Below are 24,813 nucleotides of genomic sequence, written 5' to 3'. Positions count from 1 at the left end.
TGGGAATCGATCATGACCTTGACTTTGAGCTGGAGCAGCCGTCAATACTCAGTGGTGTCCTGCTTGGCTTTGCATTACCAGGTTGCCTTCTGGTGCATCAGGGCACACTCCTGGCATGACTTGGAGTTGTGAACTGACTCCAAACACCAGAGACACACCTTGTGGGGATCTGTCAGACATTTGCTTTTAACAGTCCCTAAAAAGCTTAAACCCTGCAGGTTGTTCCATTGCACACTGGTAAAGAAGTTTGAGAAATAAGCTTGTCAACAGAGAGACGTGACTAAAAGTAGGAGCTGGGTCTGGATCGGTGTACAAAGGCACAGAAAGAAAGGAACTTGCGTCAGCACAACTGGGTGGTACCTATATGTGGCTCCAGTCATTTTTAGGGCAAGCAGAGTTGATGCAGAGCTTGCCAACGCCACCTACTGGTGCGCTGGGGCTATGATGTAAAATCTTCCAGGTCCAGTCCACCACCTGGGGATATTCTAAAGGTGAGGACTCTGCGGTTAAAAGTATCCATCAGAACAAAAAGTAGAAGTGACCAGAACACAGGATGCTTCGCGCCAAAGAGAGTCTTGCTTAAGAACACGGAATGGGTGGCTGTCCTACATACTGCAGCAGAAATCCCAACAGCCCGCCTGAGGCTCAAACCGCTCCTGATCAAGGAGGAGACTAATAACTGTGTTTAGATAGAAACTCCTGATGGCCATTTGAATAAACCAGATTTAATTTTTAATTGACAGACATATTGAGGTTTTCTAACACAACTGAGAGGTTCCTATGATATTATACCATATGAGCAAGTCCAGTTCTCACAGGTTATAAAATAAGCTTTCACTAGAGAGGAAATTATAATGGGAGCCTTTTCTTTGTTCGTGCCTTAGCCACTAAAATGCCATGAAGTAGGAATAACAAATAGCGGCATCGCTATAATCAAGCATTTACAATGCAATAGGTCTCGCATAACTGACAGTTTGAGGTAGTGGCATTGCAAATAATAATGCAACGCCATTAGCTCATACTTTCAGTAATGCGAGAACTAGTGCATTACAAATGCTTGCGTAGTGAGCCAGGAACCAGCATTGTATGTCTCAGTGCAGTACCGCAATTTGCTCCTAGAGGTCCCTAGTGAGCAAGGCACCAGCACGGCATGTCTAGGTGCAGTACTGCAAGCTGCTCCTAGCGGTCCCTAGTGAGCAAGGCACCGGCACTGAATGTCTCAGTGCAGTGCCGCAAGCTGCTCCTAGAGGTCCCTAGTGAGCAAGGCACCAGCACTGCATGTCTCGTGCAGTGCCGCAAGCTGCTCCTAGAGGTCCCTAGTGAGCAAGGCACCAGCACTGCATGTCTACAAAGTTGGAGTTATTGGCATTATAAATGCCAATTTTTTACCTAGATATGTTGCTAAAAGGGAACCTCTTTTGGTCACATATAGTACTGCACCCTGCAGAAGATATGGTGAATCCACCCTACCCATAATGCATTGCATGCAAGACAGTAGTGCGATTACATTCAAATAGCTATGTCCATATATACAATTAGTAGCTTTGAAATGTGACAATGTGAGATGTTCTAGTGAGTGAAATAACCACTGCCAGCCTAGCTTAGAACCAAGTGTGTCCTGCCTGAAGCCTTTTAAGAAAATAGTGCCTTGAGACTGCAATTAAAACCTAGGGAGTAACAACACATGTAACAGGGGATATCCTCATGGGAGGTTACAAGAAGAGACAAGGTGGTACTAAGGAGGGACTACCCAACCTATTGACCAATGAAAAGCCACCATTTACAAAGGAAATGGACAGGAGCCAAATAAAAAGATGGATGGAACGTTATGCCCATATCCTGAATACAAAAGACACACAATTGATGGACAGAATGCAGAACAAATCAAATCATTCACCCCCAGTCAAGAGATCTGGGTTAAATCAATCATTCTTTTGCTCACCATGCCACCCCAGTTTAGACCTGGCCATATGCAAATCAGTCTTGACCTTGTGCCTCATGGGAACAGTCCAGCCCGAACTGCCAAGCCAGGTCCTCCCTGGTCGGGAAACAAGCATCGTAGGACCGGTTTCACACCTCTTCAGCCAGAATAGCTTGATTCCAGTGGCACAGTGAGCCTAGGACCCACGTTTGGGCATACCTGGCGCACTTAGGGCTGAATACAGCATGTCTTGAAGAGACAGAGCAAGTGTGCCTAGGAGAGACCTAAAAAAAAAAGTGGGTTGGGAGAAAAGATCAATTACATATGGGATGATCTTGTAAGATGTACCACAGGTTCAGAGGCAGTAGCTAATGAAACTGGAGGCAAAGCGAACACATATTAGATGAATTGCAATATCAGGGAATAATCATCCCAAGAGCACCTCTATTTTTTCAGTTTTAAAACCAGATAAGTTCTGGAAATTAGAACTGGGCTATTGTAATTTAAACTAACATTGTAAAATATAAGCTGCCCAGAAAGCACTCTGAATAGTCTAAAAAAAACAGCTACCGTATATTGGATTTCTGAATTTCGGGCAAACATATCTGCCACATTACGTGGAAAGAGTGAACCAATTGCACCAGTTCATCATCCCTACATTTACAGGGAAGTACTAGCAAGAAGAGCACAAGCACATATGTAAACACAGGATAATACATGCAACTTACTAATAAGTATAATAGCTCCTAGTCAGGCAGGGTTTACTTACATTATCTCCAATGAAGACCATACCATACTGATGGCGCAGAAACCACATTTATTATCAACAGCAGGAGTGTGTTTAGCTCGATAGAAATAACGACCTAAAGGCAGAGGGCTATACTTAAAGGAAGTCAAGAAATTGATTATAGAGATGCCCATACCAAATTCTAGAGCTTAACATATGCTCTGGGTACATTGGGCCACGAGCCAAGCAAGATATGACTTCCAATTTTAGTATGATCAACCAAAAGAACACAGGAATCAGCAAGCAACTCCATACATCTCATCACTGAAAATACGGAGTAATTAATGCACCATTTTTTTGGTGTGGACGAACCAGCATAACCTGTGCTAGGCAAAGAGATGTACTCCACTGCCTGCACAGCTAGAGGGATGTTTGAGAATTCCAAATTTAAAAGAAAGCATGTAAAACGTGAACCCCTTAGATGTTTCAATACAAATGGGTGAATTAAATGCGCTCCTGGCACCACAGAAAGCCAATGTTTGGGTATCAATATTGATCATCTGACTCTTCATTCTCGGTTCTCTGTTACAGGGGTACAATGTAGATTTAAAACATTGGGAATCCAATGGTTACAAAGACTACACTGGGTCAACAGTGAGAGGGACCCACTCAAAAGGGAATTCAGCCACTGATCAAACTGCAAAATCTACAGTGCATATGCGCTAAGTCACAGCAGTAAACAACTACAAACTAAAGTCGACCCAGAAAAACCCTCATCAGTACAATTATCACACAAAGACAGCCCCACCTCTGGAAATTCTAGCAAAGTATATTTGCTCCCTTAGACAAGATGGGCTCCCTAAAGTTTCAATACCAGGAGCAGGTGATCATGATATTCTAACTTAATCAGGTAGGCAGGTAGTTTAGATTTACTTGGAGCAAAGGGATTGGTCGAGCACATGCAGGAGTCTTAGCTACTCTGCAAACACAGAAAGAATGTTATTGGTGGCCATTTATGTCTCAATCAACTCTGCAGAATGAACTAGAGTGTGAAATCTGACAGCAGATACATCTTTAGAATATAGTGGGGCCACCATTATAAAAGCAAGGGAACCATTCATATCGTTCACTTCAGTCTGCTTAAGCCAATAAATATATATTGGTAATGGGAGATTCCTTAGTCGCTTTATGTAGGCGTCGCCACAGCACAATATTGACACTGAAATGATTCAGTGAGAATAGCACCAAGAAGAAATTATGTTCTGAAGCAGTGGGCGGAGTATACTGAAAACACAACTGAGCACTGTTGTTCATGGTCAAAGAGCCATATACTTGGACTAAGTGCACAGACTTCGCATTACAAACACAAAACTTATGAAGATAAAAGGAACTGTTCAGGTACTAACATGCACACTAAAAGGGTCAAATGACCATCAACTATGACGATCCTTGAACAAGAAGGGAGTGATATGTGGCAAGGTCTCTATGTTTAATTAATTTTCATATTGCATACAATACAAGCCTGGTTCCAAGCAGCGTGGTCTAACATAACATTGCCTTTGCACTAAAATACACTCTGTGTGCATGTAGAGCAAGTGAAAGGCTTCCTTAGAAAGCAGGCTAACTTGTCTCTGTTTTTGCAGCTAACAAAAGTGTGCTTGGATAGATGTGTATTTTCCTTTAATCATGCCAAGGGGACCAAGAAGCAAAATTGTAATTCCGTGGTGCATGCGCTGTTTGTAAATGTTGCAGCTGCAGATGGCTGCCAAGGAGGTGTGTTTGTGTGTTTTGTCCAATTTGAAAAAAGAAGGAAAGTAGCAGCAAGTTTACGCATGAACTTTCTTGAACAAAAAGCATTGTTCTAATATCCTGTATGGTGATACAGGAGCCGAGCATGTAAAGAAACTCGACTTGTAAAGTCCACATTTGTAAAGCGCACAATCACCCGTAAGGGTCTCTAGGCGCTGGTGGGCCGTCGGGAAGATTAAGCGAGCTATTGCCCAGAGTCACATGGTGCTGGGCTAACCTGCCACCGGAGCCGGGGATCGAACCGTGGTCCCCAGATTCCAGCGTCAGTCGCCCTGGCCGCGGCGCCACACCTCTTCCTCATGTACCCACTCCTTCTCGTACCATTGGACACTAAGCCATGAAATGGCATATAAGGTATTGGTAAAGGGAAATGGTTAAAACGAACTAGCCAAGGAGGGGTGCTGAACCATCGAGATACTTTTGAGTCAAAAATTGTTTTTGGGGTGGGGAAATATTTTTCTAAAGTCCATTTGTTATCGCTACTTTAACGTGACAAATGTATTTGAGTAAACTATGTAATGCAAAAATTAATTGCTAAGCAAAGTTTCGGCCAAAACTTTTTTAATTTGATTTTGAGCAAAATAATTGTGCATAACCCTTGGCACCAATGTTTCTGATGTTTAATCCTCAAATCGAATTTAGTTATTTTTTGGTGTGATTTGTTCTCATCTTTGTTCAAGCTTTATACATACAACAAAGCTACAAAACACTGTTTTTACTACATAAAATTTATTTCTCTTTCTTACACATAAAAAGTATTCAAAACCATTTCCTATGCATAATTAACCGATTTGTGTATTGCAGGAGGCACACATACATAGCTTACGATTCCTGTTAGAAATGTTTCACTTGACTATCTACAAAAATTCATTTGAATGTTTATTTGCAGCCATAAATGAGCAATACATGAAATTCATCTTTCATTTACAGTTACGTTTTTTACTAAATAGCAATTTTATGTACATAGAAAGGAACAATTTCAGTCTTGAATTTGAAAGGTTTTTCATTCTTAAAATAAAATCAAATTAATTATACAATTGACATTTTTTTTGCATTCGAAACTGCAGCACGACTTACTTACACAATAAAGAAAAATAGCGCAGGATTGCAAGGAATACAGACAATCTTGAACACTGTCAAATCCCTTATTAAAGCAATATAGAAGACATATGTTCTTCTAGGCCATAAAACAAATGAAAATATTTACTACTGTTTATTGCAAAGCAATATATTTTGGGACCACCAGATTGTATGGCACAGAGTTTAGAACTCTACATAAATTAATAACTGGAGTCCAATAACAAGGACAGTAGCCCATACTTTCCGGTGAGTTCTTCAAGTTTTGGCTCTCTGAAAGAAAACCTGTGAAAAAAGAAAAAAAAAAAAGAACATTTCTTTCAGCCATTTTTTAACACGACAATAAAAAAAAAGAAATCAACAACTCAGAACTTAATGAATGTAATCTTGGCAATTACCCAATACATATCATGCATCACAAATGTAATCTCAGAAATTGGCTGAATAGACAAGAAGCAGTAAATTACAGTCAATGATAAGGAGGAAATCTAAGTAGACACACTAGCAATGGGGGAGTCTGCCACGATCCAGCATGCAGCATCAGTGTAACGTGCAGACCGTCCATAGAGGGGTGTAACTCTGGCCATATATCTTTAGGTGTGCATCACGTCTTGCAAACATTTCACGGAAGGTATCTTTGGTGTTACTGTGATATAGCCACCATCCAATTTGCAATGCTAGGGGGATTATTCAATATCCAGCAGAGGACACTTTCTCGAGGAGCGGTTAGTATAGTGAACTGCAGGATCAATATATTAATAAACATTAATAATAAAGAAAACAAGCCGCAACTCACATACCGACCACATCCTTTGCAAAAGGTGGAGGACAGGGCAAAATGTTTCAATTCTGCTGCCCCTGCAGCATGTGGCAGGACAGATCAGTCTCAGAGTCTAACAGATGTTTAGAGAACAAAGAGGGCATACCTTATACATTATAATTTGGGGCCTATAGAGGAAATGTTACCTTTGGTATCACTGGCTTTAATGCACCCCAAAAAGAATTTTTCTCAGATTTGTTAGCATTCACCGTTTTCATTTTTCAGTTCATGATATAAGGAATCTCCTAGAAGTGGTAAAAATCTGTGAATTGAATTGGGGGGGGGGGGTCAGCACTATGCATGTACTCTATCCGGCAACCTCTTTCCGGAAAGTTCCCGGATGGAGGCCAAATGGCACAGCATGCCAGTGGCACAACCTTTTTGCCCAGCATCCCTGCGCGCCGGGGGGACGGCATCACGCAGCTCTGCCCAGGCGACGTCCGTGTACGTGATGTTAGCGAGGTCACATAAGTAACACCCCGGCGCCTACATCAGTTTTCCTGTAAATATTTCCGCGCCACAACGCAGAGCCATCAGACAAAAACTGTCGGATTATGGGAACAGTGTGCAAAAGAGCAGAAAAAGTGGAAAAAGAATGGTGACGAACTACACCATAAGAAGCAGTGTCAACACTGCAGCAGCCAAAGGCAGGGAAGAAAAAGAACATAGTACAGCCCAGAACAGCCACCCTGCCAGCATGTAGACAGCCCCCTCTGGAGAAAAGGAACACATGCAAAATTGTCACAACAATATACAGCAGGACTACAACCCCAACCAGGAACAACGAAGGGGAAACTGGACTCAAGACAAACAGGAGCAGCAATTCTCCAGGGGGACCCCAGCACAGAGTGCGACAACCCCCCCCCCCCCCCCCCAAAGAAGAAGGGCAAGGGCACAGTGAGATGATGTCAACCCAAAAGGCAGCAGAGGGACTAGAACCCTCAGTAACCAAGGGAAGAGGGAGGGGAGGGAGAAAGTGAAGACAAGCCCCTAATCTGGACCACAGCAGAGGGGCACAGGAGAACATAGAACTCCATCCTCCAAACATGCAAGAGGAGGAAGGAACAAGAACAAAAAAAAAACCTCCTGTCAAAAGAGCGAAAGAATGCACTCACAAAAGACACAGCCACCTACCGGGAGGCGAGTGCAGAAGACCAAGCCAAAGGCCCTCGCAGAACGGGGAAGAAGGGCGGGCCGTGAAGGAATCTGCAGCTAGAATCGTCTCTACCAGATACATCGTTTCCGAAGGTAAGTAACTCGTACATCTGATAGAGACTACTAGCTGGAGATTCCTCATCGTAGAATAGATACCCTAGCCATACCCACAGGGAAGGATGGTCTGCGAAAGGGCCACCGGCCTGGACATTACCGAGGACCCCACATGGCAGCAGGCCAACGGACAAGGCAGGAGCCTCGTCCCCACAGACAAGGGGAAACTCTCGTAGCAGAACGCCATTGAACCGGGGGGCGGGGGAAGAAGAAAAGGAGAAAAGAGGAGCTCATTCCACTCAACAGAGGAAACAAGGCAAGGTGAGGTCGAAGCACCCAACGTCCTTACATGGCTACAGAACTGCCAGCCAAGGCAAGGAAGGAAGGAAGAAGAAAGAACAGCCCGGGTTACCCAGGAAGCCCAGTAGGCTGCGTCCCAAAAAGAGGATGAATGCAAGAACCTTCCCAACCCCCAGGCCAGCGACCATTTTAAAAAAAAACATTTTATTGGTTTTAAATCCACAACATACAGTATTCAGTATTCCTCTCAATCTTCCATGATGACTAATATATCATTTCCCCTCCATCTGTATCCCAGGATCACTCAATAACATCTCAACGATATATCATAGTACGTAACCGATCTAACCATATCCCCTAATGGATTCAAGATACATATAATAACTTCCACTGTAAATCTTACCCCACCCCCTAGTGCCTCCTCCCCTCCCCTCCCCACCGGTGTGTGTTGCCCAAGCCCCTGTGTTAGTCCCATGTCACGATGTAGCCATCAATAAACTCCTTCCTCAGTATACCCTTTGTCGCCAGGGGCTCTCGTGTGATCCACTTCCCTGTGCCTCCTCTTCCTCGTCAAGGGGATCAGATAAAGATTGCACTGAAGTTTCCCATGCCTTCGCTGAGTCCAGCGCTTTTTCATTATTTAATTGTCGTGCTTGTTGATACCCGATTGTAATCTCGCTCCTTGCCCATTTAAAAAATTCGGCTTTCCATCTCTTGCTACTGGGGCCTTCCTTTGATTTCCAAAGTCTTGTTATTTCCCTCTTTGCTAGCAGTAACCCCATGTCTATGAATTTGCTCGTTACTTTGGTCCTGCTTGTGTGAGGAACCAGTGCAGTATGCATGTTGCTATGTCAAAAGTTAACTGGCGCACCGTGGTTATGTTCAATATGTACCCTACTTCTTCCCAGTAGTCCCCTAGTTTCGAACACTCCCACAACATGTGTTCCAACTCTGCTCCCTCACTCGCGCATCGGGGGCACACTGTGTCGTCCACCTTAAAATGCTTCCTAATCCTACCCGGAGTTAAATATGCCCTGTGTAGGATATAGAAGTGTACTAGCTGAAATCGTGCATTCCTTGTGCTTTTCCAGGCTCTACGCACTGACTGTTCCCATGTTGTCTCTGGTATGGGTTTGCCTATGCCTACCTCCCATTTCGCCTTCAGTGCGTCTAGTGGCGGTAGTCCCTCATTCAGCATTCTGGCATAGAGACATGTGACCGCTTTAAAGGTCCCTGCTGCCATCATCGTGTATTGGCATGCCTGTGTTATTTTGGGTTGAGCGATTCCAGCACAACCTCAGCGTCTTTTCCTCCATGGATAGATCTCTAATGTCCATTTTTTGCTGCATGATTATAAAGGATATGACATGGCGTGGTATACCCTTACCTCGCAGGTGCTCAGGGCCCCTGAATTCTCTCGCCACTGCCTGTGTCAATATCTGTAGTTGGGCTGCCAAGTATTATAATTCAAAGTCGGGAACCGCTAATCCCCCCACTGCCCTTGGTCTGATCAGCGTCGCCTGGGCTACTCTTCGTCTGCCAGCCCCCCATAAGAAACCTACAATCAAAGATCGTAATGATTTAAACATCGAACACAGTATCCAGATTGGCAGTGTTCTGAAAAAATATAACAGCCTAGGCAATGCCACCATTTTTAATAAAGCTATCCGACCCGTTACAGACAGCGGGAGAGTAGCCCAAAAGGTCATGCTTCCCTTCAGAGCTCGCACGCATCTCCCCACATTTCCTTCCAGCATATCTTTGGCCCCATGGTAGATATATACACCTAGGTATGCTAGGCAGGTCGGTTCCCATCTCAGTTCCCTAGGCGCAACGGGTGGTGTTCCTCCCAATCTCACCGGGAACAAACATGTCTTGGACCAATTCACCCGTAAGCCCGAAATACCTCCTAATTCTGACAGCAATCCTGCAGCTCCCTCCAGCGCCCCCCCAGCGTTCTCCAGAAACATCAACAGATCATCAGCGTACAGTGAAATATACTGTTGATCTCCACTATACACCAGGCCATCATATTTCTCTCCCATTCTAGCTTTTACCGCTAGGGGTTCTATTGCTAGGGCAACCAATAAAGGGGAGAGCGAGCACCCCTGTCTCGTCCCCCGGGCCACTGGGTATTGGGGTGAGATCAATGTTCCCACCCTTACTCTGGCTACCGCGGAAGTATATAACACACTCGTCCAGTTCACAAAGTCGTCTCCTATTCCGAAGCGTCCCAGGGTCTTGTACAAATACAGCCATTCTAAGCTATCAAAGGCTTTCTCTATATCCACTGATAGCACCATAGGATGTTGCGCTTCCTGTTGTTCCTCTTCCATTATCCTCACCAATCTTCGCACATTAGACGCTGTGTTCCTTGTCGGGATAAACCCAGCTTGATCTTCATGGATCAACGCAGTCATGTGTTGTAAGAGGCGAGTAGCTAAAATTTTGCTCAGAATCTTGTAGTCAGAGGCTGTGTACGTACCTACCCGCCCCTGCTTCAGTAGTGGAATCACGAGTGCTTCCCGCATGGATACCGGGAGTTGCCCTGTTCTTTCGCCTCATTATATAACGCTAATAGTCTTGGAGCTAACAAATCTACATATCTCCAGTAGAACTCTATCGGCAGCCCATCTACTCCTGGCGTTTTATTACGGGCCATGTGCTTAATGGCACTTCTAATCTCCTCCATCGTTATGTTTTGGCCCAAGCATTGCGCCTGTTGTTCTTCCAATTCCGGAATGGTTAATCCACTCAAAAAGGAGTCGATTTCAAAGTCCCCCGCCACCAGCGAACTCCTATATAATACCTCATAGTACTGCAAGAATCTGTTCAATATCTTGTTCTGAGTGAATACCACCTCGCCGTTCCTACCTTCCAGTGCTAATATGGGTGATTCCGAATCGTCGGGTTGGCCACCAGGCCAGCAATGTCCCTGCCTTATCCCCTTCAACATGCACTTTCGTAATATAAGTTTTATAATCGAAGCAACGCAATCTCTCTATCGCTGCTGCCACCTCTTCTCTAGCTTCAGTTACCTCTGTTTGAACTTCAGGGTGCCCCGGCCTTGATAGCTCCGCCTTCTTCAATCTAATCTCAGCCTTGTCCACATCCTGTAGGAGTACCTTACTCACCCCTACATGCTTACCAATACACAACCCCCTTATCACTACTTTAAAGGCGTCCCACTCCACTGCTCTTGTGGATGCTGTGCCCGCATTCTCAGCAAAGTAATGCGTTATTCCTTCACCCACTTCCCTCTGAAAAATCGGGTGTTCTAATGTCTCTGGCGCAGTCGCCAGGTGGGGATGGCAGATTTCTCTGCCATCCAGTGCATGGAGAACAGCAATGGATTGTGATCAGACAATGTTCTGGTGAGGTATTCAGTGTGCACTATGGTTGGCACCATGCTTGTGGAGCATAAAACCGCGTCCAGTCGGACATGCAGGTCATGCATCGCAGAGAAATAGGAGTAGTCCCTATCATGAGGGTGATGTGTGCCCCATATGTCCACCAGAGTCCACCTATTCTGCCAGTTCAGCCTACTTTTAGTTAATCTATGCACTGGTGAGTCTGCCAGCGGGGGTGCGACCTATCTTGTGAAGTATCCGCTATGGAGTTGAAGTCCCCTCCCAGCACTACAGGGCCTGCAAGATAATGTGCCAATGTACCTGATAAGCGGTCTAAGAAGCGCACCTGGTCAACATTGGGGGAATAAATGCTGCAAAGCGCTATCTCCCTTCCGTGGAGTCTTCCTTCTATAGCTACAAACCTGCCCTCTGGAGCTATGGTCTGGTTTGTTACCTGGAACGGAACCCCGGCCCGAATCCATATCAATGCACCCCCTGCGAATGCAGAATAGGCCGTACTAAATACTGGTCCTCTCCATCTTCTCTGTAAAGCTAACCCCTCTGCCTTGGTAAGGTGAGTTTCTTGCAGCAACGCTACGTGTATGCCCCTTCTGACTAAGTATGCATGGTTCTTGTGGTGCCGTGACATAGTATGTAGTCTCCTCACGTTCCAGGTAATGCAGCATAAATCAGGTATCGCCCCCATCGCCATCATACAGTTTCCACATTTCAATTCGTGCTTCAGCAACCACACCAGTGGATTCCCAAACCCTTCCCCTCTCCCAACTACCAAACATCCCCACCCCCCAAGAACAGGACCTAGAACAAAACAGCTAGTCCCCATCCAAACCACTTGTAACATTTAGCACACGCCTAAACCCGTCAGTAGTAACTGCGGGCACGCCTTATGGGAAACGGGAGGAGCTCGGTGCCAACTGGTCGCCGCTTATATTCTATACACCCCCCGCCCTGAAAACCCGATCTAAGAATACATCATGCATTCCCCCCCCCGCCCCCCAATCGCCAGCGTTAACCCCAATGTTTCTCTCCTAATATTGCAGAGTCATCTCAGCTTATCTAACATGGAGGTACTCTCCTCCCCCAGCTCCTCATTCAATCGTAGCGTGTCATTTCATCAGTAGCGGCCAGCATCTCTCCCTCCAACCCCATCAGCTCCACATTAAGCTCCCAGAGTTCCGCCTTTATTCGTCCAGTAGCCCATCTGCTGTCCCTGGTGTGACCGACGGTATTTTGAACACTGCCCGCCTCTGAGGCCTCAGTCTCGGAATGGTCATTGTCTTTCTCTGAACCAGTGCTCTCCGGAGAGTGTATCCCCTGGGTACCCGAGAATTCAGACACTGCATCTAATACTCCCCGCCGCTCGATCTCAGTTTGGGAAGTGGAAGGCCTCCGGAGGCCTTGCCACCTTTGCCGAAGTCTCTGTGACTTGTGCTGAGGGAACCGTTTAGGAGCTGCCCGTACAGACCACAAAAAGGGGTACGCACACATGACCCAAAGGGAGCAGACCAGAGACACAAAGCCAGGCCGCAAACAGCAGGCCAGACCAGACTTACAGCGCAGCAACACCAGAGAAGGACACCTCAGGGTGCCGCCCAGGCAATCACATTTAGCACAAGGAATTGCACCTGCAGTACATAAACACCATGGAGGGCAGAGGCCCAAAGGCGAACACAACTCCGCAGCACATATCAAGCCATATAACAGCTACCAGTACCCCACATAGGGTATGTTAGTCCCAACGTGGGAACCCTCTTAGGAAGAAACTTCCGCAGCAGAAGACAACTGAAAGAGCAACAGGGGATAAAATCCCCGGCAAAGGCTTATCAACCAGCCAGCGAAGAACAGGAGGCCTAATCTCAGTGCCAACCTGGTATGAACAGATGTCAGCAAACCACACACAGAAGAAGGGCCGGCCAGCAGCCAACAAAGCCACAGTCCCAGCAAGGAGGACTCTCAGGCACAGAAAGCACACAGAGCACAGGGCAACTCGCCCCTACCAAAGAACAGCTCACAAAATCCAGACCAACCCACAGGTCACTAAGGGAGGGGAGGAGGAGGAGGAGGACGGAGCCCCGCCAAGAACCTCCGAATGGCAGAGTCCGCCGGTGCGTGGAACAGGAGGGTGCCATCAAAAGAAAGATCCACCAGCCGCTCCCACACATTCTCCGGGAACACACTGTCCCGAAGCCAAGCATGGCGGCGAAGGGCAACTGAAGAGGCCATGGCACGACCCAGCAACTCCGAGATGTCTAGAGCGGAGCGGAGAATAAACGCCGCCAGCTCCCGGCCATCTAGTGCATGGTGTCGCAAGTCACCCCCAGCACCCTCCTGCGAAGCTGCAGATCCAAGGGACTCCGCCGATTCCCACAAGCAAGACGTGGCCCTAGCCAGCACACATAAGGTGTTAAGGGCCCGGAGAGCCGCACTGGCCGAGGCAAACATATTGCGGCCCCAGGAGTCCAGCCAGCAAGCCTCCCGGGAAGGTGGAGCCAACAGCGACGGCAGAGAAGGGAAGGCGGTCTGCAAAAGGGGGTCACTGGCAGAAGGGTGAAGGGAAAAACACGCCGGGTAAGGCGGCACCGGAAGGTGCCGGTGCAGAAGGTGATGGGGCACCAGATCCCCGTGGCGGGACACCCCCAAGTCCCAGTCAGCGAAGAATGGAGCGAACCTTCAAAGGGGAGCAGCAGCTCCCTCCCACCAGACCCCTGGTGAAGAACCTCCAAGATGGTCCGTGGGGAAATGGGCAGCCGGATCTCCCATGCGCAAAATTCCAACAGCTGTGGAAACAGCATGAGCGAAGGCCGCACCCGCCTCCGTAGGGCCCCGTGGTGGTAAAAGCAGCTCCTCCGTGGGCGACGGCTGTAAGCTAAGGCGGCCGTCTCCGAAGCCAACCGGAGTGGGCAAGGGCCAGGCCCGAAAAGGAGAAAGAGGCGCCGAAGGGTGGGGGACTTGTGGTTCCTCCGGCGAGTACCGCGGCCGCGGCAACAGCACGGATCCGTCTTTCGACGACGCCGGGGAAAAAGCCACGATGCAGCAGCCTGTCTCCGGTGAGGACGATACCAGCAGGCACCCAACCTCTGGGAAAGAGGGAACGTCCGAGGACGAATCCACCACCTGACACCTGTCCGGAGCAGTAGAGTCCACTACCTGGAGCAGGGCATCATCGTCATCCAACACCACAGGAGATGGACAGGCCTCCATCCCGTCACACGGCGCCGGGCTGGACTGGAGCCGAGGTGGTCAAGGGGCAGCTCCGAAACGGCTCCGACTCGACCTCCAACGAGGCAGCCGCCGGCGCAGAGGAACGAGAAGCACCTGGAGAGCGACAAGGAGTCCCCCACCAGCCTCAACCCGTGAGGGGACGAGAGAGGTCCGCTGACCCCCACAGCGGCGCCAAGGCCGACTCGACCTCCGACAAGGCAGCCGCCTGCACGGAGGGACGAGAGGGACCCAGGGACCGACAAGGAGCCCCCCTGCCAGCCTCTCCCCATAAGGGAATAAGAGGGGCTCACCGACCCCTGTGGCGCCGCCAAGGCCGACTCGACCTCCACCGAGGAAGCCGCCTGCGTGGAGGGACAAGAAGGGCCCGGGGAGGGACGAGGGAGCCCCCTCCAGCCTCGACCCATGACGGGACGAGAGAGGTCCGCCGACCCTGTGGCGCCGTCCGGGCAAGCAGCTGCCTGCGCCAAAGCGGCGTCACCTCGCCCTCAGACAGAACCTGTCGAAAGGGCCGAGTGGGGCTCGGGGATGCGACCCGAGCCCTGGCGACCTCCCGCGACACCACAGGGACTCCCGCAGGAGTATGCGGCGAGGCAGAGGTGCCGTGGTCTAAAGAAGGGACCCCCGAAGGACGCACCCCAATGGCACCACATCCTCCAAACCTGGAGCCGAACCAGTCGGCGCTGGGGCTGAAGCCGCCGGCGACGCCGCAGAGGGCCCCACGTGGCGCAAGGGATCCGCCGACATTCCAGGAGGCAGAGAAGGAGAAGGCGAAGCCAGCGAGGCCTGCAGAGCTGCTGCATTTGTCTCCATTTGGGCTCTCAACGCCCCCTCACCGGGGAACGGCAGATAGGGGGACGACACGCGGGCCACATCACCCAAGGGGAGCCCACACCCCCAACAGGCCGGAAACCAGCCCTCGGGGACAAACTGTGACACTTACCCACAGGGGAGCGACGCTCTGGCAACTCCGAAAACCCTCCCCAGAAGCTGAGCGAGGAGACGAAGCCGATCTGGACTTGCGAGCCAAGAGGAGTTTCATGCGGCGTTCCTGCCGCGACTTCGGCTTCAACCGCTGACACGCCTCGCAGTCCGTGGAGCCATGATCCTCCCCCAAGCACCTCATGCAAAAGAGGTGAGGATCCGTCGCTGACATCAAGCGCCCACAAGACGAACACGTTTTGAAGCCCGAAGGCATCCGCGCACTGTTCCCACAAGACACAAAAGAACAATGAAAAAAAAAGGCCCAGAGCAAGAACCGGATCCGCGTTGCACACGGAAAAGGAAAAAAGTGACATAGGCGCTCCAGGGTGGGACTTATGTGACCTCGCGGACGTCACGTGGGCGGGCGCCGCCTGGGCGGTGCAGCGTGATGCCGTGCCGCCAGCGCGCAGGGATGCTGGGCAAAAAGTTTCCGGATCCAGTCTAGCGTCTGGGGATAATTCTACGCTAAGGAATCTGCGGCTAGTAGTCTCTATCAGATCTGTCAATATAATACTTGAGAGCTCTTTTTACATCCAGTGTGTATAAAGCTCCATCCACGACTGAATCAGGCTTCAGAACGAATATTGGCAATTCAATAAATTGATGTAAGTGGAACTGTGAAAGCACCTTTGGTAGAAATTTAGGGTTGGTAAGCAGTACCACTTTGTCTCTATAAAGCCGGAAGAATGGTTATTCTAGAGTTAATGCCTAAAGCTCACTGACATGTCTGAGTGAAGTGATTGCAATGAGAAAAGTAACTTTCCAAGATATGAACTGTAGAGGGCATGAGTGTAAAAGTTCAAATGGGGGACGCATTCACTTTGTTAACACAACATTGAGATTCCACGCTGGAAGAACTCTAGGTGGGATAACTCTTTTGAGACCCTTTAGAAAAGCTTTAATAACAGGAATTTATAATAGAAGTTTGTTCCTGTTTTGTAGATATGCAGCTACTGCTGCTAGGTGTAGTCTTATGGAAGTGAAGGCTAACCCTAAGATTTGTAAATGTAGAAGGCAACATACAATGTCTTGAGGCTTTGCTGTTAATGGGTTAATATCTTTTGAACGGCAATAGGGAACAAATTGTTTCCACTTTGGTGCCTAGCATGCTCTAGTAGTGGGTCTTCTTGCTTCTTTAAGAATATTGATACACGCCTGAGGTAGATTCAAGTATCCGAACTCTAAGACCTCATGAGCCAGATTGCTAGATTAAGAGATCTGGGGTGTGGGTGTTTTATCGCTCCCTGGGTTTGGGTGAGTAGGTCCTACCAGTTGGGAAGTACTTGGTGTGGGACTACTGACAGCACTAGTAGTGGGGTGAACTATGGTTGTCTGGCCCATGTGGAAGACACTAGGATGAGGGTCAGAGATGTCTGTCCCAGTTTGCGAATCACAAACGGAAGCAGAGGGAAAGGTGGGAAATCGTAATAAAATATCCCTGACCAATTCATCCATAGTGCATTGCCTGTGGGTGTTGAAACCTGGAGCAAAGTTCTAGGTCTAAGTCTGGATGACCCCATTGTTAGAAGAATGGGTGGAGGACTTGTGGGTTGAGCTCCCACTCGTGAACTTGTCATCGTCCTCTGCTGAGGAGATCTGCAAAGTTGTTGTCCACACCCTGTATGTACTCCGCTAATAGGTGAATTTTGTATCGGAAAGCATACCTCAGATGGTCTGCGCTAAGTGAGATAGTTGAGGTGACCCCCCATTTTTGCAGTTAATAGATGGTAGTAATCAGGTGTGGAAGGAATGCTTTCAGCACTAGATGAACAGCTAGCAGCCCTAGGTGATTGATATGGAGATGAGTAGGACTGGTTGTCCGGTGGCCCTGAACAATTAACTCCTGTGAATGTGCTTCCCCACATTTGAGTAATGTATCCGTATGGCCCTCTGCGCCACTGGGTGTAGGAAAGGTCGTCCTTGTAGAAGATTGCTGGAATTTCACCAGTGCAGAGAGTGGCAAGCCTGACGACTGATCATCGCTAGATCCTCCATCTGATTGTTTGCTTGAGACCATTGATGTTCTAAGCATTGCTGCAACGGGCACATATTGAGTTTGGCATATGGCTATACATGATGCCAAGGTGCCTAATCTGCGCATTACTGTTTTTACTGGTATCTGCTGATGAGGCTGAAACTATGGGATAAGCTTTTGAAGGGACTGAACCTCTGCTAAATTTGGGTAAGCCATCCCTGTTTGAAAATGGAGGATGGCTCAGAGATAATATTTTATTTGAAGAGGTTGCAGATGGGACTTGGCTGCATTGACTGTAAACCTAAACAATGAAGTAGGTTTATAGTAATTGGAACGTGCTGAAAACAGGTTTGAAAAGTTTGGACTTTTAATGAGCCAATCGTCCATGTATGAAAAAAAGTGTTTGTTTTGCCTGCGTAGATAAGCTGCTAGCACTGCTAGACATTTGGTTAACACCCCGGGTGCTGTAGTGACCCCCAATGGAAGTACTTTTAATTAAAGATGTGCTGGGTGAATTGGGATGTGAAAGTGGGTGTCCTTTAGATCCAATGCAGTCGCTTTGTTGTAGTAGTGGAATAACATCTCGTAGAGTGACCACATGGAGGTGCTCTGAGAGAATGTACCTGTTTAGGCGTCTGAGATCTAAGATTCGCTTGAGGGACCATTCTAAGGATTGAGAAAGTAAATTGAGTAAACGCCTGTGCCCTGTTGGTGGAGTGGTACAGGTTCTTGTGTGCCGTTTTGAAGAGCTTTTATTTCCTCTTTGAGCAGCTGTTGATGATCTGCTGACAGTCTGTGCATCCGGGGTGGAATGTCTGCAGGTGCTGAAGTGAGCTCCAGGCAATATCCATGTTGGATAATATCTAATACCCACTGGACGGAACCGATAGTCCGCCATGTGGGAGATAACTGTTGTAGTCTTTCTCCGACAGGTGTAATATGATCGGAGGGAATGGCAGGTAAGTCAAGGTTTTGTGGTGTTAGTTGCTGGTTTATTGAAACCACCTATACCTCAGGAATGGTTTCCTCTGTAGGATCCTCTAATATAGCCCCCTGGGGGGTGTATTTTGCGAAAGGGGAAGCGGATATGTTTTAGAGGAGTGTGCAGATGTATTTTTTGCTGCTCCACGATAGGGGGATCGATGAAAATTATCTCTTTCGGTAGATGTTTGTAACACCCCCATGGCTTTAGTCGTTTCATAGTCTTTATTAATTTTCACAAATAAGGTGCCTACTTGATGGCCAAAGACATTTTCTTCATCAAAGGGAAGTGTCAGAATATTTTGTTGCACTTCTGGTCTGAAGCCTAAAACCTTCAGCCAGGCATGTCTTCTTATTAGGACACTGGTGTTAATACCACTCGCAGCTGTAACAGCTGCATCCAGTGCACAGCTAATGGAGGATAGCTATTAGTTTACCTTTTGAAGAGATTTCAAGTGCCCTTTTTTACATTGTTCAAGGAGATGTTGGAAGAACCCCTCCATTTCATCCCAGTGTGCACTGTCATAACGGGAAGGGAGACCAAAGGAGTTGGCTATATGGTTGGGTCATTGTGCTGCCACTCTATTCCCCCCCGAATCAATTTTTCTTGCCTCTTTGTCTGGTGGGGGTGCCCCGCCAGATGTTTGAGAGTCACCTTCTTTCTTGCTGTAGCAACCACTAGAGAATCTGGTGGTAGTTTACCTTTTTTATATGTTGTATCTGTAGGGGAGGGCTTATATATTTTATCCACTTGTGGTGTGATGACCATTGCTTTTAAGGGGTCTTTAAAAATATCTGTGGTATGTCTAGCATATTTTTAAGCAGAGGCAGGTATTGTGCCGAACGTTGAGTGGATTAAATTGTTTCAAATAGAAAATCCTCTTCTAGTTACACTGTTTGAACTGAACCTTATGGAAACTAACTGCTCTACCTATGATGTCTTGGTATGTTGTGATGGATCTTTTGACTGGGTGTGAGTGTTTGATTGGTTCAGTTGCTCCGTCCATCACCACCCCCTTTTGTACCGCTGGCTAAAGAACGGTGATGGATCAAACCCAGATCTTTTGACTGGGTGTGAGTGTTTGATTGGCTCAGATGCTCCGTCCATCACCACCCCCTTTTGTACCGCTTTTGGTATGTTGTAGCATCATCTGAAGGGGAACATTAGGCTGGATACAGACCCGGCTCCATGCCGCAGGGGGGTCTGTATCATATGTGTCCCACATATAGTCTTGAGGGGGAAAAGAATATTGGTCCCTATCATACACATGGTCTCCATGTTCCCGAAAGGAATGAATGGAACCCCGGGGGAGAAATGAAAGTCTGCAGGAGGTGAATGTGGTGGGGAGGGTGCCCTTTGGGTCCCTAGTGGCGGTGGTGGTGATGGGCTAATGGATGGTGGACTGGTGGCTTTATCCACTCTTTTTCTCTGTTTTGGTGGGTATGGGCTGTTCAATGCATCCTCAAAAGTAAACTGTCTCTTTGCTGGTTTTTCTTCGCTTTGTGGAGGCACAGCCATGATTCTACCAGTGTCAGGGTAAATCAGCAGTTGTTTTTGTCAGACGTCGAGAGGTTCTTGTAACCTTATCAGTACCAGTTCCACAGTTTCTGAGCTAGTCTTTTGTTTGGCTAAAGTACGTAACTTCAGTTCCGAGCAGTTTTCAATGCAGATGGTCTCGGTGTAGAGGTGCTTGATTTCAGTGCCAAGTGCCCCAAGGTTTCGGTGCGGGGCTTTCGAGTGGAGTCTCAACTGGATGGCGATGACTGGTGGGCATAGGCCTTATGCTGTTGATTGGGTGCCAAGCTGGCGCTAGGCATTTTCCGGTACAGCTGTGCTGTGTCGACTATAGCCCGAAGGAAGTAGTGGCCTATGCAAGGGCTTTGGTTGGTCTAAACCAGACAGCTGACCCTTTGGGATACTTTGTTGAGACTGTGGAAGGGATGGATGGGGCACAGTACTCACGGTCCGACCCCGTGGAATGTCCTCGATTTTGAGTTTGGACCGCAAACTCTCACCATGGACCATGTTGGTATTCTTCGGACCCAAAAATATCAACAGTGTCGTTATCTGTACGTCTGGACATTTCGAGTCATCATGCGCACCGACAGTGCAGCATCTTTTTCCATCGGAAGCACTTACACACCTCACAGATGGATTCCTGCTGATTGGTGACAGGCACAAGCTACATATTAGGTGTTGGTCGGTGTGTGGAAAGTTGGTGTGCCAGCGTGGGCAAAACCGAAAAAGTCTCCATTCCATCTCCAGGTGGGCATGACGTGAATGGAACTTGGAAAAGAAGGATCTGCCCGAAGGGTGAAGACCCTCCAAGCTTTGGTCAGCTAGAACGCGTCGATAGGCGACCGATGTAAACTATATATAACGATGATCGATAACAATACAGATGTTTGAGGCCTAAATGCTAGTCTTTCTACGATGTCGAGATGGAGCAAAGGAGTACACGATTGAACCCTACGTTGTATTGCAAACCAGTGGAGGAGTCACCACACCTCGTAACTCGAAAAACATTTTGCACACTTCTGAGCCCACCATTAGATGGCAGACTTATGCTAAGCATGTGTATCTACAGCCACACAAGTCCTCAAACATAAGTATTTCTTTTTCTGCTTTACATAATTTTAATAGAGTGCAGGATAGTGGCTAATACAGCAAGTATTACTATGAGGCTTCAAAATAAAGGTGTTTGTGATACAGCTTGTCCCATTTGTGTCCAAGTGCTAGTGTCTTTATCAAGGCAGCAATGTTCTGTCAACACTTTGCAAGTCTCTTAAAGAACAGTAGCCACATGAAAGGCTGCCACGTCTTTGGATGGATAAGCCATCATTCTTCCCAGCAGGAGCCTGTAGACTGGCGCACAACTGGTGGCTAAAAGAGCCATAATCTTGGGAGGACAGATATCGTTAGTGAACCCGATTTAGCAGAGGCCAGTGCTTTTAAGACATCATCTAGGGTAATTGGGTCAAAACAGCCCAAGGTGTGTTCTGTCCTTTTATCCAGATCCCCATGCCTGCTCAGGCTATCCGATGCATGGACGATTTTCACTGGAAAGTTATCATATATTCTAATAATTTTTTCTTGGAAGTAGCTAGCAAGCTGATCACAAGAGTCTTGAGTTTCTAAGGGGGATTGCCTGCAAGTATGAGGAGACACAAAATCCTTTACAATGTTAAAGAGGGCTTTGGGGGCATTGGCAGCACCTTCAATTTGGTTGAGAATGAATCGGTGTCTTGCCATTTTTAAGTTAGAGTGGTAGATGGTCAAGGCTTGTTTGTACTGCGTCCTTTCAGGTATTGCTTTACTGATGCGCCAGACTCTCTTCAGTCTTTTGCATTTGGATTTTTCCGTCCTAAGTTCACTGGTGTACCAGGGGGCAGATAGGCGGCTTTGTAACTGGACCACATTTTTATTAGGGATCACTACATCCAATGCAATTTCGAACGCCTTATTGAAGCCCTCCAATGTTAGCTCATTTTCCCTATCCCTATTGCCCACTTCTGATTGCAAGACCTCCTCAAAGGCATCGACTGAGAGATTGCGCCAGGGTCTGAGCATGATTTGCTTCTTGCCCGTATTTAATGTGGTGATCTTAGGACAGGGCAGTTTGATGGAAAAGCTGATCAGCGCATGGTCAGACCATGTAAGAGGCTCTGGGGGGTTGCAGGTCAGATGGTCAATATTGGAGAAAATAAGGTCTAGCGTATGCCCCGCAATGTGGGTAGGACCCGTCAGTCTTTGGGACAAACCCAACAGATCAAGAGTGGACATGAGTTTATTCACCTCCAAGGTCTTTGGATTTTCACCATGGAAGTTAAAATCCCCCAATAGGAGGAATTTGTTAGCAGCAAGCACATGCATAGCAACTAATTCTGTCAGTTTATCTACAAAATCTGTCTTCAAGCCCGGAGGTCGATATAATAGAGCACCATTCCAGCTATCTGTGGGTGAGGTTGTGCTCTTGAAAATTCCTAACTCCATGCTATCATTTCTTAGTATGGTAATCCAGTTTATAAAAAAAAGATGATTCTTAACCCCTTCCATGCTCATGACGAGCTCAGCTTGTCATGCACTACACTGCTTGTGTGCTTGTGTGGGATTCAAAGTAGTCCAGCACCAAGCAGGAATTGCTGTAGCATTGATAGTGTTAAAGGCTATTGCTATCCCACCGCCTGTCTTTCCCTCCCTATCCAGATGTAGAAAAGTATACTCATCGGGGATGGCCGCTTCAATAAGTGGATAGTTGTTGGCGTTTAACCAGGTTTCAGTGAGAAAGCAAATATCTGGGGAATGTGATGAAATCATATCCCAGATTTCAAAAGGGTGCCTAGCTAGTGACCTTACCTTACATAAAATGTATTTTAGGCCACAGACGTTTTGCTCCCTTAAGTTGTTTCTAATCGGAGGGCTGACGGACATCTGGACACTTTGGAATTGACAATTGCTACAGGCCATAGGGCCCTCCAGTATTCTAGGAAATTTCTGCTGGCAATTCCAGTGGTTTTGGGGTTTATCTACTCCCTCCTTCTGAACCTCCGTAGGGCATTACCAGAATATGAAATTCGAGGGGCAAGAGATGAGTTTACCTTAAAACGGACAGGGTTTATGGCCTCTGGGCCCGGTCTGGCACGGACGAGCGCAGACAGGCTTGCATTTGGCACGTGTGCCCAGACATGTGCTTTTATACCTTCCGCGCTGCTCCACAACTAGCCCGCCATCCTTCTCTACCCCCAAGATGGCAGCTCGCTCCACCGGCCGCCTCTGGGGTAGTCAGGTGTCTCCACTGCCCAGCGACTCAATCGGCTCAGTCAAGTGAGTGGGGGGAGTGAGAAAACAACCTAGAGCTTCGTGCACAATATTTAAAAACGTAGAGTTAAAAATTAGAGTAACAAAGCACCTTCAGTATTCAAGCAGCACTTCTCCCGGCTTTCCGCCTCAGGAGATGCTAGGACTGCGCGTGCGCCCAGACATGTGCTTTTATACCCTCCGCGCTGCTCCACAACTAGCCCGCCACCCTTCTCTACCCCCAAGATGGCAGCTCGCTCCACCGGCCGCCTCTGGCACGCATGCGTTTGGTAACAGCCTGTTTTTCTGTGCCCTACTTTTGATAAGAGCGGTAATTGCAAACACAACAGTGATGGACAGAATGTGGATCAATGTCACACATTCACCCCAGTCCAAAGATCTGGGCCCAAATCCATCGTTTTTCCACTCCACACCACCCTGGGTTAGACAATGGCGATATGCAAATCAGCGCTGACCCTGTGCCCCATGGGAACAGTCCAGTCCGAACTACAAAAGCCATGTCCTTCCCAGAACGGAATCAAGCATCCGAGGACCGGCCCGGTTTCGAGGTAACACCTCTCATCAGCCCGGCTAGCTTGACTCCAGTGGTGTGGAGTGCCTGGGACTCACGTCTGAGCATCCCCAGTACACTTAGAGCGGTAATTGCAAACACAACAGTGATGGACAGAATGTGGATCAATGTCACACATTCACCCCAGTCCAAAGATCTGGGCCCAAATCCATCGTTTTTCCGCTCCACACCACCCTGGGTTAGACAATGGCGATATGCAAATCAGCGCTGACCCTGTGCCCCATGGGAACAGTCCAGTCCGAACTACAAAAGCCATGTCCTTCCCAGAACGGAATCAAGCATCCGAGGACCGGCCCGGTTTCGAGGTAACACCTCTCATCAGCCCGGCTAGCTTGACTCCAGTGGTGTGGAGTGCCTGGGACTCACGTCTGAGCATCCCCAGTACACTTAGAGCGGTAATTGCAAACACAACAGTGATGGACAGAATGTGGATCAATGTCACACATTCACCCCAGTCCAAAGATCTGGGCCCAAATCCATCGTTTTTCCACTCCACACCACCCTGGGTTAGACAATGGCGATATGCAAATCAGCGCTGACCCTGTGCCCCATGGGAACAGTCCAGTCCGAACTACAAAAGCCATGTCCTTCCCAGAACGGAATCAATGTGACATTGATCCACATTCTGTCCATCACTGTTGTGTTTGCAATTACCGCTCTAAGTGTACTGGGGATGCTCAGACGTGAGTCCCAGGCACTCCACACCACTGGAGTCAAGCTAGCCGGGCTGATGAGAGGTGTTACCTCGAAACCGGGCCGGTCCTCGGATGCCTGATTCCGTTCTGGGAAGGACATGGCTTTTGTAGTTCGGACTGGACTGTTCCCATGGGGCACAGGGTCAGCGCTGATTTGCATATCGCCATTGTCTAACCCAGGGTGGTGTGGAGTGGAAAAACGATGGATTTGGGCCCAGATCTTTGGACTGGGGTGAATGTGTGACATTGATCCACATTCTGTCCATCACTGTTGTGTTTGCAATTACCGCTCTAAGTGTACTGGGGATGCTCAGACGTGAGTCCCAGGCACTCCA

General features: G+C 48.0%; 1 protein-coding gene across 2 annotated transcripts in view; it reads right to left on the bottom strand.

Moving 5' to 3' along the window:
• Positions 1-5,169: 5,169 nt before the first annotated feature.
• The window catches only part of XPOT (exportin for tRNA), a 538,373-nt gene continuing 518,729 nt past the window's right edge, over positions 5,170-24,813 (bottom strand). For both annotated transcript variants that reach the window (XM_078676087.1, XM_078676095.1), the window contains exon 25: positions 5,170-5,819. In XM_078676087.1, coding sequence (XP_078532213.1) covers positions 5,793-5,819 — 27 coding nt within the window. In that variant the 3' untranslated portion in view covers positions 5,170-5,792. The remainder of the gene's footprint in view (positions 5,820-24,813) is intronic.

The sequence above is a fragment of the Lissotriton helveticus genome, chromosome 1_1 (assembly GCF_964261635.1).
Source record: "Lissotriton helveticus chromosome 1_1, aLisHel1.1, whole genome shotgun sequence".
Lineage (NCBI taxonomy): Eukaryota > Metazoa > Chordata > Amphibia > Caudata > Salamandridae > Lissotriton > Lissotriton helveticus.
Note: the sequence above shows the minus strand (reverse complement) of the source record. Positions and strands in the feature narration are given on the sequence as shown.